Genomic DNA, 15,576 nt, shown 5'->3' with positions numbered 1-15,576 from the left:
GACCTGTGACATCACATATTTGAGGATTTGAAGTGGGTTCATTCTAATGAAAGTGGCTCACAGGGAACAGAGCAGTGTTTGAAAGCTGCCCTGGGTGACTTTTCTGGTTGAGTTATCAGACTTCATGCTGGCTGCCTGAACACATAAGGACCCTACATGCTCCCAACCCAGTGCTCTTCAGGACCAGAGTAGACCAGAAGTTTTAGTGGTTATCTCAGAGTTGCCTTCGTTTTCTCTTCTAAATACGTCTGAATAACACGGTTTGTCTGAAAATGTTCAGACATTTTCATACATCCTTTTGTTTGGAGTCCATCTGACACTGTTTGGACCATACTGCTTTGTTCTACATATTAATTGACCTATTAACTTGATCAATATAATGTTACTATTACTGAAAGAAATAATGGCTCCAATCACAAAATAAGACCCTTAATCTGATAAACCATAAACATCATCTAAGTTCACTGACAAAACATTTTTCTTTTCATGTTAAACCTCCAAAAAACTTTGATTTCATTTCATCCAGCGTGGATCGAGGGCCAAAGAGAGCGGTGTGATGAAAACACAAGACTGCTGCATTTCCTGGCTGAAGTAATCAGGGTCAGCCTTTCATATTGATATTCAAAAGGTGCTTTTAAAGAAGACCCTGGAAATAAGATGGCAAATACCTGGACTTCAGTTTTCATTCACACCCACACATTCATTTTCAAACATTTTGCCTGAATAGACGTTTGTGTGCAGAGCGTGGGAGTTTAGAGACTGAGTTTAATTGACATCTGCTTGTGTCAGCTTTATTAGACCTCTGGTGGCTCTCTGAATGCTCCTCACGGGTATATCATAAAAGAAATGTTTTAAATTGTTGAAATAGGTAAATAAAATCAGAGTGGGTTATACACTCTAGGGCTGATCTTTTCCTTTTATCATATCCTGTCTGACGCTCAGGGATCACCTGATTGAGAGCTGTTGTTATTGGACTGATGTGCTTACATTGAAATCAGACCTTGTCTGGGTTCCTAGGTGTGCTTCATCTTCTTTAAACCTCACAGTTTCCACTTCACTTTCCTCCTTTCACACAGGTCTGCTTAGGACTTATCAGTGCTGCATGAGCCAGAGTCGTGTTAGGCGCTGGTATTAAAGGAGCTCGGAGTTTAAAATCTTCTTTTCCGGATGAATCTCCTGCTCTGTGGCTGAACCCATAAAGATGGCGTCTGCGGATGATTGACGGCTCCGCTTGCGATCAAATGAATTCCCAAGCACGCCGTGAAACTTTTGATGAAAAGAGTTTCCTTACAATGCCACTTTAAATCACTCTGTGGTTATTCTCCATTTTATCCTCACTTTCTTGATACTGGGGAAATCTGCAGCATCTGTTCTAGTCTCTGAGTTCAGCTGGTCTGTAAGTCTAATAACTCAGAACCTGTCTACTGCACATCATTCCTGTAACAAATCAGCCGCTTCATTGTAAAAACACTATTCACGCAGCCTGCAATCCTCTCTGCACACTAAACTATTGCAACCCTGCTCACGCAATCTGTTATGCTGATTGTGTGCTGTGACTGAGAAAGTACATGCCCTATCTTAAACCGAGGACAGGGACCCAGAATTCATCTCAGCCCTGCTCCTGCAATAACCGGAGTGCTTACATGATTTCATGAGCCTGTCCCCAAGAACAAGTGACTATATTTCTCATCAGGATTTCAGAGAGGGAAGCTTTAAGAGCCTCGGCTCCATCTGTGAATGTCTCCTCTCTCAGGTCATTGGTATAAAACGGTTATTAGGTTACTGATGGTCCGTGTCTGATTGAAGAACATCTTTTCCTGTGCAGATTCTCGTTAGAAAGAGGTCTGGCATCACAGCTCATTTTTTGGACTCTTAATTCGCTGCCTAGGTCAGCACGTTAGCTGCTTTCTGTCTGGAATCTAATTCTTGTTAAGTGCACCAGGACTCTGTGACGGGCAGCCGCGGGTCAGTATGGGTTTTAGATTTAAAGCAGCAGAAATCCTTCGCCATCCATCACAACAACGGTGCTCCAGTGGCAGACTGGTGTCAGTGTGTTCACTGCGGTAGGACTGTCAGTATGTTGGTGATGGTCCACTTCTGATTGGTGCAATCCTGAATGGCAAGCTGGAAGGTGAACTCTGACTGTTTGCTCTCCACCAGCTCTAAACAACGCTGAGAGTCAATGTTCTGGATGGAGCCACCCTAAAGAGAGAAAAGAGAGAGAGAGAGAGAGAGAGAGAGAGAGAGAGAGAGAGAGAGAGAGAGAGAGAGAGAAATACAGTGCAGTTTAGCAAAATGAAGTCAGGGGGATGCAGTTATAGATATAAAAATGATTACAGATAGATAATCCTGCTCTGTTTTGTGTCTACTCAAGCTGCTCAACCTATTTTTGTCATATTCAGAAGCATGTGAGGACATTTTGCTCTGCAGGAAAAAATAAAAGGAGGGATTTTACAGTTTGAAATGGATTAATAAGTAAACACAGCAAAAGTGAGGCTTTGGAAGATACTGAAACCAAGGTTTGATATGTAACCACCAAAAAACACAAATAATTACTTCTTCTTAAGTGAATATCCTGTAATCTTAATTTAAAATCAGTGTTATGAATAAAACAAATATACACCCACATCCAAATGATAAAACATTTTAAATCCAGTCAACCAACAAAGACAAGAGGAACAGAACACAGACATTCGACCACACACCAAGACATGCATTAACAGACGTCTGTTCACTGTACGCCGCTCAGCGTATATAACCTGTTATCAAAGTTTGACAGTCGAGTCCATTTGAACATGGATTTGATGATCTGCTGGATGTATGCTGCCAATGATATGAGCTACATCATGGCAGAGTCACTGCTGTTCAGTCTCTGATCTTGTGGAATGATATCTAGCGCCCCTTATCTCAAAGTTTCATATAATAGACTGAAGGCAGGACTCCACACTGTAGCAAACCAGTGCTTACTACTTAAAAATGCTCACTCATCAAGTACACCAAGCAACACATGATATGTGGGATGTGTTGGAATCATCTACCAGTCAGGGTCCGGGGGGCAGACACCTTACCTACATTAGTAGGGAGTATGTAGCAGGCCGTTTCAAAAACAGCCTCAGAGGACCAACACCAGCAGGTGACATGGCACTCCAAACCATCACGGACTTCGCTCTGGCCTTCAAAGACCTTGGACTCTGTGCCTCTTCTCTCTTCCTCCAGACTCCATGACATGGATTTACAAATGAAATGCTAACTTTCATCTTAAAGAGGACTTTGGACCACTGAGCTACAGTGGACTTTCTTTTCCTCCTGAGCCCATCCCATCAAGTCTGCAATCATCTCTGTGGCTGTTACACCTCCCACCACAGTCTCCCCTCCACTCAGCGTTCCATTGATCAGCTTCATGCAGCTCTCTGTGAGCAGCCGTGACCTTCTGTAGCCTACACTCCTTGACCAGGTTGAAGATGATCGTCTGTTCTCCATGATTGTGATTGCATGTCCTGAACTAGCCCGAGATACATGTTATCTCTACTGTTAGCATAGTGATTTACTCAAACTGCAAATGAGACATTGTAATATTCAGAGATAGATGTGTAGTTATCAGTGGAATGAGTCGACAATAACACTTCTTTTTCTTAAATCACTGATGAATCGCATTTTTCTTTTCAGAGTATTCTGATTGTTGAGATTCTAAAGGTAGACCAGTATCTGGTTTTTGATTTTATAATAAGCTGGGTATTGCTTTCTTTTATTTTATTGGTATTCAGAGTTTTTGGCAATACTCCTGATCTAAGAACTGTGCCAATAAAGCCTATAGAATATTGGAGCATACTGAAGCGAATTAAATTGAAGGAGACAGAGGGAAATTGTGCAGGAATGCAAATAATGTGTGTGTGTGTGCGTGTGTGTGTGTGTGTGTGTGTGTGTGTGTGTGTGTGTGTGTGTGTGTGTGTGTGTTTGCATGGTATCTTAGTGTGTACACACTCTATTCGTTCCAAGCAATGTCACTTTGAATAAGAGGCTTGTTTTTACTTCACATGAGCCCCTACCTCTCTGTTGTGTGTGTGTGTGTATGTCCCTGTGTGTATGTGTGTGTGTGTGTGTGTTTGTGTGTGTGTGTGTGTGTGTGTGTGTGTGTGTGTGTGTGTGGGTTTGTACATCTTCGCCCTTTTAAACAATACTCTGGCACTCAAAGCAGGCCCTTAGTGATATGGCAAGAACAGTAATATGTTTTAATGAGCCTGAACTCAGGCAGTGAAGAGACAACATTCATTTGTGTCAAACTGGCGGTGGGTTTTAGGAAAGCTGCTGTGCTTCACAAATCAATATGCTTTACATCTCCTGGAATAACACACACTCCTACACACACACGTACACACACAGGATGAGTATTTTGGCCTGAGAGGAGAGCTGGTGTACCACACTGTTCTGTGTTTTTCTGGCTGAATCTAGCTGCTAACTCCTCTTTGGAAATGGTTGACCACACTACAAACACAATAAGAAAGCAGCCTCGTGTAGAACAGTAACACAGTCCGGTCCTCTTTGAGGCTTCCAGCCCCCTGAAAGGATATCGATCCTCTCACGGTCTGTGTACACAGCTGCTGCTGCTGCTGCATGGAGCTGTTTGCCCACACATCAGCTGGACACCATGTGTAGGTGGACTCTCTGAGAGAACAAAGCGTCCGCTCGCTGGTGTCCCACACATGTACATGATCCTCCTCTCACACACACACACACACACAGTCCCGGAGAGAGAGAGAGAGAGAGGGATGAGAGGGAATCCGGTTGAGATCCTCATAATGGATTTGCATCATTTAACCTCTTTTTACTCGATCTGATGAATTAATGAAATCCAGAACCAGGCTGTGCAGAGAGAGAGAGAAACCCTGTTTGATTATGACGAGACGTTAAAACTCTTTAAATGAAGTTCAAGTTTTTATTAAACGCCTTCACATGAGGCAGAGAGAATGTGAAGCCTCTCCAAACCCACTCAGCCAGTTAATGATCATCAGTAGAGTTGGATGAGTGCACCTCTTCAACAAGTAATCAGAGAGGTCCATCTTATGAGAGTTATGAAGACATCACTTACTTTAACGCTTCCTGTCCCATTAAAGTTACTAACCATAGACCTTTCTGGAGTCCCTGAGCTCCCTTGTCTCGTAGATTCCTCTGAGCTGCCGTAGACGTCCTCCTGCTGTGGACGTTCCAGACTCCAGCTGATACGGACGTGCTGGACTCCAGCGGCAACAGCTACTGCTACTCGTCTCATCACTATCACCGCTCCCTCTCTCTCTTATTCTCCTCTATCCCTCTTTCCAGACCCAACTGGGTCTCAGCAGATGGCTGTCTAACATGAGTCTGGTCCTGCTCGAGGTTTCTGCCTGTTAAAGGGAGTTTTTCCTCTCCTCTGTAACTAGCTAAATACTGCGAGGTGCAATGCTCATGGTGGATTAAGGTGGGGTCAGACTGAGTCTTATCCTGTCTTGGTGTTGGGTCTCTGTTCATAATTTGACATAGAGTGGTCTAGACCTGCTCTGTTTGTAAAAGAGGCTTGAAATAATGTTTGTTGGGATTTGGTGCTATACAAATAAAGATTGATTGATTGATTGATTGATTGATTGATTGATTGATTGATTGATTGATTGATTGATTGATTGATTGATTGATTGATTGATTGATTGATTGATTGGTCCTCACTGTTCTGGTTCAGCCTCTTGACTCTCATGAATGCAGTTTTTAAGAAGCAGCTGTCAAAGTGTTCAGGTACACCCACCTTTACATTGCTTTTACTTTATCAGTAATGTGTTAACAGCTTCTTCTGTAGATATAAAGCATGGCTGCATGTCTCTTTGTCAGTCTCCTTGTAAAATGACAGCCTGTCTATCTTCATTAGACAAACAGAACCGTCACTACAAAGTCTAACAGAAATTCAAAGGTTCTGGAGGAGTTTGAACCAATTATCAGCAGGATTTCCCCCAGGGAATAAGAGAAGCTGGAAACTGTTGACACCTCATCAATCAGTCACTCTCATCTGCAGAGCTTTGTCAGACAGATCCTGACAGCATGTCATCCTTTGAGATAAATTTAGTTTCTAGGTCACAGTTTTTCTAAATGAAATGTGCAGTGTGCTGTGTGGATAGCCCTGTCCCCATCAAGGTTTATTAATTTCAAATGACAAGGTGGTCATTCATTCACTGGAGGAAGTCTGTGTCTGCTGCCGGAAATCGAACTCTGATGAGAGTGATGAGCGGCTCTACAGAGACATGTTTCATGTAACTGCTTAACAAGGTGGCTTAGGGTCAATGTTTCTACAATAACAGTGGATTTAATGTTTGGGACAATTACTTAATGAAAGCACAAGGAAGGTCACAGCGACAAACTAACACAGTGCAGCTCCCTAAAGATCTCCTGAAGCCTTTTAGTGCATCTTTATATCTTTGTTTAGGTTATGGCTCACATATTACTGTTAAGATTTGCTCTCGCAACCAGGCAGCTGCTTTCAGTAAACAGCTCCATATCCCTGGTGTACTTTATATTTCTCTCTCAGTAAGAGAGGGGGACAGACACAGTTAGCATCTAGCTTGTTAACATAAGGCAGAATGCAACTACATAATACAGGTTTAGTGTTGGTAAAGAGTAAAACAGAGCAAAGGCGTTTTTCGACCAGAGGAACTTTACCCAGGAACTATGTGCGTTTCGACCACTGGATCCAGGGTCTAAATTTAGTTCAGGGGTAGATAATCTCCCCCCTAAAAAGCCCCTGCTAGAGGGGTAGTTCAGTGAATCCATCTGTGATGAAATATAGCACCATCTAAAACAGCACCAGCTGAGTCTCTTCATGCTAACAGGCTAACTGTTGTGTTGCCGTCTGCTTCTATGGTGTCATCTGTGATGAATGGCATTCCTCTTTGTTTTACTGCCCTCTACTGGTCTGGTGGTGTAATGCATTTACTTTTTTTTTCCTTCATACGTCACTGGCCCGATTTGCACAATCTACCCGGGACTTCAGCCCGCGGTTGAAACGCAGACAACAATGGGGGCACAGGAACATTTAAGTTAAGGGGAAAGTAGTTCTGGAGGCTAAAAGACCCCGGAACTCTTGGTCCAAATGCAACTCAACAAAGAGAGGGAAATAGGTTAGTATTTCTAAAGGATGCACAATATCAACACGTGTATATCTATGTTGCATCTGTTGGATGTTAAATAATTCTCTATGGTCTCATTTTCTATAACAGTTCCATGTGTGTCAATGTGAATGCATGTGTAAAGAACACTGTGAGCCAAACCAAACATGTCTTTTGAAAAGCTTTTAGAGAGGACTTCTTTAGCATTCCACAATCAAACTAAGGCCTCAGCCTTTATGGCTTTCCTTTACTGCAGTGCACAGACACCCACCATGCTTGCTTTTTGCTTTCAGACGCAGTGTGAGCTCTGCAGCTCTGGGTTTGACATTTTCAGCTTTCACTCTGGCTGCTGCAGTGGGCCGCTAATGGGACATCATAGCAGGAGAGACTCATAATGGAGGCCTCTCTGATGGCTCTTACTGTATATGGTGCAAGAAAAGAACTTGAGAGACATTAAAGTACTCACAATGATCTTTTTTACCTTCTATGCTGAACACCTGTCATTGGCTTTCTCTAAGTGTTCGACCTCCTGAGTGACTTCCAACAAGTGTACTTAAAAGTCTGTGCTGTGCCTCTTGGCTTCCCAGAGGAGGGCAGCTCAGAGTGATTGTACAGCAGCTGAGTTAAAGCATATACAAGCACACACATATTCTTGTTCTCACAATCTCTTACACGCACGTATGCACACTCATACCCATGCAGACAAAAATTTGGCATCCGTCCAACACCTTGTCCTCAGTTCAGCGGTGAGCCCGTCTGTCATTCTACAGAGTGCAGAGTTGGACCACACTATTGATTCACTGCTATTAAGGCGGGAACGCTAGTTAATCAGTCGGTCAGACAGCCAGTCAGCCAGAACACCATCAGACCGCCAGGCAATGAGTCGGCCGGAGAGCCAGGCAATCTGTCAGCTAGACGCTCAGTCCCTAAGTCATTCACCTCACAGGATGTGATGAGTAAGACAAGGTGCATATACACCTGAAGCACCCAGCATCGTGTGCTTGTTCCAATGCAACTCATTTAAAAGCTTGCAAAGCTTATCTATACTAAAAAAACTCCACCTATTATAAAATTAATCATGTTTACAAGCTTACCTAAAGCCCCTGTGAGGAGCTCTGAACTGGTGGTGAAGCAGATTGAAACTAAAACCATCTGCAAAAAGAAAGACGATTACTATTCTGCAGTTTTTAACGGTTGAAGCCTGTAGGGGAGGTCAGACCAGATGACTATCAGCACACTGAAGAAACAGCCCTTCTTTACCTTTTCTGCATCTTTTTAAATCATTCATTCAACACTGCACTCATCAATGGTAAGAGGAAATCTATGACCACAGCACTGCATCCTCTACCACTTTTTGATTTGAACCTGAGGACTCTTTCTCATTAGGAATTAAGATCCCCCCCCTGCTCTACACCAAGCTTTTGGCTTGACTTGTTTAACCCATACTATTCTAAATAACCTCCACAAGAATCTTAGCACATTAGGCGCACTTTTATAAACCCGGTAGGGGACTCCAGTCGGCCTTTGGCTGCCTTGCAGCCGGTGGGGAGTTAGAACTCCTTGCTGCTGCTAACCTGTTTCTTATCTCTTTCTTGCAGAACATTGATTCCCTCTCTCTCTCTGCTGTTGCGTTCTGAGCTGTCTCCTCTCCTTGACTAACTTCTCTACTTCCCTCTGTCTCCTGGACCGACCTGGCTGCAGACTCTCCACCCGGTTTCTATCATTAGTCCCAAATCTTTCAAAACCGTATGCATAAATTATGTCTCCAATCTTCTCTAGTTTGTTTACTTCTGCTCCCCTTAGCCCATCCAACATCATTGTCAGATCCCTATTTACAGTCTCCCACTCTTTCCTGTCATTTGCCCTTGGCCATACAACTCTGGGTTTTTGCCTACAGATCCTCTCTTTGGCTGGCAAGCTGGCCTCAGTCCCATCCATATCCCCTCCTACAGTGCTCTCCCCCTCAGTGACAGGGTCACTGATATCCTCCTAAAGTGGCTGCTACTGAAGCAGTTTAATGACACTGCTTGTTGTTCTGTATTTATATTTAACCTCTGGCCCCTGTGTATTGATTGATCCACTTCTATCTACCTATTTTCCTTTATATATATTTTTACATGGAGTCAGAAGACTGCAATATCCCTTAACATCCTTGTATATCTCCTTTATTCCCAGTGCTTCTGTACATAGCTAACTCTAACTATTCTGCGCTTCAGTATAAACTTTATTATTTTATTTTATTCTATTTTATTCTATTTTATCTTTATTTTATTTTATCTTTATTTTATTCTATGTGATCTTTATCTTATTTAATTTAATCTTTATATGTTGTTATTTTGTTAGATCTTTATTTTATTTGATCTTTATTTTACTTTGTTTGATCCTTATTTTATTTTATTTGTATTTTTTTTTTATTTGTATATTTGTTTTTATTCCTTCTTCTTTTAATATCTATCTTTTTTACACACTGTATATAAGAGCTCTGTAATGCCTGAATTTCCCTCACCAGGATAAATAAAGTATTTCTGATTCTGATTGTGACATGTGTTATAAAGCATGTAAATCATGGACTCTGTGCAGCCTGTTCAGCTGATTGACATGCACTTCTAAGAAAAATAGTAGTTTCCATCTGCTCAAAGATATTGAACTTCAAAGACTCGGAAAACTACATGGCAATACATTTGTGCATTCTCAAAATGTAAACACAAATCTTCTTTTATACACAGTACATCACAAGCAGAGGGTAATATTTGTGCTTCACAAATGTGTCAAACACTCAAATTTGGTGGTAGAGTCAGACACAGCCATTCAATTAAGAGTTTCCAACATGTTACTGGCTGAAGCCCCAGCTGTGTGTGCAGAGTGAGAAGAAAACAGGAGTGGGTATTTGCAGTGCTCAGGCCCTGAGAAGGTAGCTGCTTGGCTGGGAGAAGTTATAAATTACTGATTATAATGAATTGAACATGATCCAACTCTCTGAACTTAAGTGAGATCTCTCTAATGGTGTGGCTTAAATAACATCCATCCTTTTCTACATCTGAAAAGAGCCTGATTATCCTCATGGTGCGTGAACAGAGCAGTCAAACCATGACAGCAAAGGAGAGTAGAAGGTCTGTACGTCACATCAAGTCACTGTGACAGCTTCACAAACTGCTTTGCTCATCCTCGTATGAATTTAAACAGTTTGCCTTGATCAATATTAAGAACTGCTGTTGCTCTCGACGTCTTCACTTTGATCCTATCCGCAAGCAAACTCTTTTCACTCTGCAAGCAGGCCTGCTGCTCACTGCCCTCCTGTTTGTTTGGTACTGAGTCTAATGAACACGAAGTGCTTAACGTCTACAAAATGAAAGGTTTTATTGGGCCGCCTTAAGGTAAGTGGTGTCCATCAAAGGACACATAAAAGCAGCCTACAGAAGGAAAAAAACAACAGAAGAAAATCCTCCATTGTCAGAAAATACTACCAGCTGCATCAAAAAGTCCGACCTGCTGCTGGGCAGATTTCTTCCTCTCTCTCTTTCCTTGCCCTCCTCTACTTCTTTTATTCTCTCTATTGATGAGTATTCCCTCAGGGTCCAGCTCAGTTCAATATTGTAAAAGATCCACTCATCAATAATTCACAAAAACTGACTGCCCGCTTTACATGAAACGTTGCCTGCCCTCCTCCAGCCCTCCTTTATTTTTCACCTCTTCCCAGCTGCTGCACTCTCTCTCTCTCTCTCTCTCTCTCTCTCTCTCTCTCTCTCTCTCTCTCTCTCTTCCACTTCTCTCTGCTTGCTACCCTCTTCAGGTGTTCTTCCTTTTATTCACCAACAATGGCTTTCCATAGCTCCTGTCCTCTTCTTCTTCTTCCTCCTGTAGTCTCTGCATTTTTCCTCTTTATTTGGCACCACCTGCATCTTTCTTCTTTGTGCTTTCTTCCTCTCTCGTCTCCATCTGTCTCCATCTGTGTCAGCTCCCCAGCCCACTTCTTTGTGGCCGTATCTTCTATAAACACACATTCATGGTGAGTGAGTAAATCTACTTTGTTAAGCGAGGTGTGTTGTTTGATCTGTATGCTGTGGATTGGTGCATCCTGATTAGCATAAACTACATTGCATATATTATCTAAGTGTGATCATAAATCAGCAGATGTGCCATCAGCTCTGTTAACAGTTTAGATGACTTTAATTATTTGCTTGGTTAAACAATGTGTTGCTTAATGTGCCAGCACTTTGTTCTAAATGAGTAGAAAATGTAATATGAAGTGTATTTACAGAACTTATATTAACAAGTAGCCAAATCATTTAGTGTAATGTGAAAGAGAATGATGAACGTCTCTACAGTCCCCTTCAGCTCCATGGAGCAGCTCAGCCTGTTTGAGCTCAATGTTTTGGATTCACAGAAACATTAACTGTTAACTCATCATTATACAAACACAGACCAGTGTTCATTTTGTTAAAGAATATGAAAAAAATAAATGTTGGTTGATGACCATGTCCTTGAAAAACATGAGATGATGGCGAGCTAAAAGTACATCATGGATTATAAAAACTCTGATCAGTGTGTGTTTTGTTTCTGTTTCTGTTGACGAGACATGAGAGGACTAATCTGCATGCTCCGGCCTGCAGCCTATCAACTCTCTGATGTCTTTTTAAATGCGTCTCTCTCTCCAGCTAGTTCCTTTTTGCATTGATGGCGCACACCCCTCCACCTCCCCATCTCCACCTGGTCTCTGCAAGTCTTCAATTCCTAGGATTTATCAACCACCACCAGTGTCTGGACTCTAGGGGGATTTCTTCTGCTGCCAAATTCACACATCCTACACTCACAAAATGATCCCCATTATTCGTTGTAATAAATAACATTTAATCTTCAAACTGTGTCTCTCCTGGTTGAGGTACATGAAGGGTTCAATTCTCTCGGCCTCCATGCATCTTTCTCATTTTGATTGATGATTTCTTCTGATTGATGTCAGCGGCAAAGACCAGCAACAGATGGACAAAGTTTAGAAAAGTAACAAATGAGTATCTGAAGGCTAAGAGGAGATTTAATACTGAACATGAACTGAAAGTAAGAGTATGTTATGATTTGAGTGTCAATTGATGGAGCTTCAAAAATCCTATCATCATCACTGAGGCTTTGAAAACTTTACTTGTATTGAGGCATAACCTTTAAATCAGCTCTTTAGTTGAACCAACAATGAATTATGGAGTTATCAGAACGATTAATGTTGTTTTAATTATATGTGGATCCATTTCATTGAGTTAGTATCCATGTCCAAATAACAACTTTGGAGTGTACAGAGGGACGCTGCGTATGACGTCATTAACGTCAACACGTAAGTCTTCACACACTTGAAAAACTACAATGGCTGTGCTTCATGAAGCGCCAAGTGACGAGGAAAGACAACGCCAAACCGCTGTACCGGTACAGGGGAGACCAACAATGATCTAACAAGGGACAGGGGAACCAGAGGAACTAAATACACAGAGTCATCAACACAGGTGTGAACACAGGACACAGGTGAGACTAATGAGGGACTAAATACACAGAGTCATCAACACTGGTGTGGACACAGGACACAGGTGAGATTAATGAGGGATTAAATACACAGAGTCATCAACACAGGTGAGGACACAGGACACAGGTGAGACTAATGAGGGATTAAATACACAGAGTCATCAACACAGGTGAGGACACAGGACACAGGTGAGACTAATGAGGGATTAAATACACAGTCATCAACACAGGTGAGGACACAGGACACAGGTGAGACTAATGAGGGACTAAATACACAGTCATCAACACAGGGGAGGACACAGGACACAGGTGAGACTAATGAGGGACTAAATACACAGTCATCAACACAGGGGAGGACACAGGACACAGGTGAGACTAATGAGGGACTAAATACACAGAGTCATCAACACAGGTGAGGACACAGGACACAGGTGAGACTAATGAGGAACTAAATACACAGAGTCATCAACACAGGTGTGGACACAGGACACAGGTGAGACTAATGAGGAACTAAATACACAGTCATCAACACAGGTGTGGACACAGGACACAGGTGAGACTAATGAGGGACTAAATACACAGAGTCATCAACACAGGTGTGAACACAGGACACAGGTGAGACTAATGAGGGACTAAATACACAGTCATCAACACAGGTGTGGGCACAGGACACAGGTGAGACTAATGAGGGACTAAATACACAGAGTCATCAACACAGGTGAGGACACAGGACACAGGTGAGACTAATGAGGAACTAAATACACAGAGTCATCAACACAGGTGTGGAGACAGGACACAGGTGAGACTAATGAGGAACTAAATACACAGTCATCAACACAGGTGAGGACACAGGACACAGGTGAGACTAATGAGGAACTAAATACACAGAGTCATCAACACAGGTGTGGACACAGGACACAGGTGAGACTAATGAGGAACTAAATACACAGTCATCAACACAGGTGTGGACACAGGACACAGGTGAGACTAATGAGGGACTAAATACACAGAGTCATCAACACAGGTGTGAACACAGGACACAGGTGAGACTAATGAGGGACTAAATACACAGAGTCATCAACACAGGTGTGAACACAGGACACAGGTGAGACTAATGAGGGACTAAATACACAGAGTCATCAACACTGGTGTGGACACAGGACACAGGTGAGATTAATGAGGGATTAAATACACAGAGTCATCAACACAGGTGAGGACACAGGACACAGGTGAGACTAATGAGGGATTAAATACACAGAGTCATCAACACAGGTGAGGACACAGGACACAGGTGAGACTAATGAGGGATTAAATACACAGTCATCAACACAGGTGAGGACACAGGACACAGGTGAGACTAATGAGGGACTAAATACACAGTCATCAACACAGGGGAGGACACAGGACACAGGTGAGACTAATGAGGGACTAAATACACAGTCATCAACACAGGGGAGGACACAGGACACAGGTGAGACTAATGAGGAACTCAATACACAGAGTCATCAACACAGGTGTGGACACAGGACACAGGTGAGACTAATGAGGGACTAAATACACAGTCATCAACACAGGTGTGGGCACAGGACACAGGTGAGACTAATGAGGGACTAAATACACAGAGTCATCAACACAGGTGAGGACACAGGACACAGGTGAGACTAATGAGGAACTAAATACACAGAGTCATCAACACAGGTGTGGACACAGGACACAGGTGAGACTAATGAGGGACTAAATACACAGAGTCATCAACACAGGTGAGGACACAGGACACAGGTGAGACTAATGAGGGACTAAATACACAGAGTCATCAACACAGGTGTGGACACAGGACACAGGTGAGACTAATGAGGGACTAAATACACAGTCATCAACACAGGTGAGGACACAGGACACAGGTGAGACTAATGAGGGACTAAATACACAGTCATCAACACAGGTGAGGACACAGGACACAGGTGAGATGAGGGATTAAATACACAGTCATCAACACAGGTGTGGACACAGGAAACAGGTGAGACTAATGAGGGACTAAATACACAGTCATCAACACAGGGGAGGACACAGGACACAGGTGAGACTAATGAGGTACTAAATACACAGAGTCATCAACACAGGTGAGGACACAGGACACAGGTGAGACTAATGAGGGACTAAATACACAGAGTCATCAACACAGGTGTGAACACAGGACACAGGTGAGACTAATGAGGGACTAAATACACAGTCATCAACACAGGTGTGGGCACAGGACACAGGTGAGACTAATGAGGGACTAAATACACAGAGTCATCAACACAGGTGAGGACACAGGACACAGGTGAGACTAATGAGGAACTAAATACACAGAGTCATCAACACAGGTGTGGACACAGGACACAGGTGAGACTAATGAGGAACTAAATACACAGTCATCAACACAGGTGAGGACACAGGACACAGGTGAGACTAATGAGGAACTAAATACACAGAGTCATCAACACAGGTGTGGACACAGGACACAGGTGAGACTAATGAGGAACTAAATACACAGTCATCAACACAGGTGAGGACACAGGACACAGGTGAGACTAATGAGGGACTAAATACACAGAGTCATCAACACTGGTGTGGACACAGGACACAGGTGAGATTAATGAGGGATTAAATACACAGAGTCATCAACACAGGTGAGGACACAGGACACAGGTGAGACTAATGAGGGATTAAATACACAGAGTCATCAACACAGGTGAGGACACAGGACACAGGTGAGACTAATGAGGGATTAAATACACAGTCATCAACACAGGTGAGGACACAGGACACAGGTGAGACTAATGAGGGACTAAATACACAGTCATCAACACAGGGGAGGACACAGGACACAGGTGAGACTAATGAGGGACTAAATACACAGTCATCAACACAGGGGAGGACACAGGACACAGGTGAGACTAATGAGGAACTC

General features: G+C 42.8%; 1 protein-coding gene across 1 annotated transcript in view; it reads right to left on the bottom strand.

Annotated features, from left to right (window-relative positions):
- Positions 1-474: 474 nt before the first annotated feature.
- galnt18a (UDP-N-acetyl-alpha-D-galactosamine:polypeptide N-acetylgalactosaminyltransferase 18a) overlaps positions 475-15,576 on the bottom strand; it is a 332,261-nt gene continuing 317,159 nt past the window's right edge. The window contains exon 11 of the mRNA XM_034686506.1: positions 475-2,202. Coding sequence (XP_034542397.1) covers positions 2,056-2,202 — 147 coding nt within the window. The 3' untranslated portion in view covers positions 475-2,055. The remainder of the gene's footprint in view (positions 2,203-15,576) is intronic.

Source organism: Notolabrus celidotus, chromosome 6 (genome assembly GCF_009762535.1).
Source record: "Notolabrus celidotus isolate fNotCel1 chromosome 6, fNotCel1.pri, whole genome shotgun sequence".
NCBI classification, from domain to species: domain Eukaryota; kingdom Metazoa; phylum Chordata; class Actinopteri; order Labriformes; family Labridae; genus Notolabrus; species Notolabrus celidotus.
This window is presented reverse-complemented; position numbering and strand designations above follow the sequence as displayed.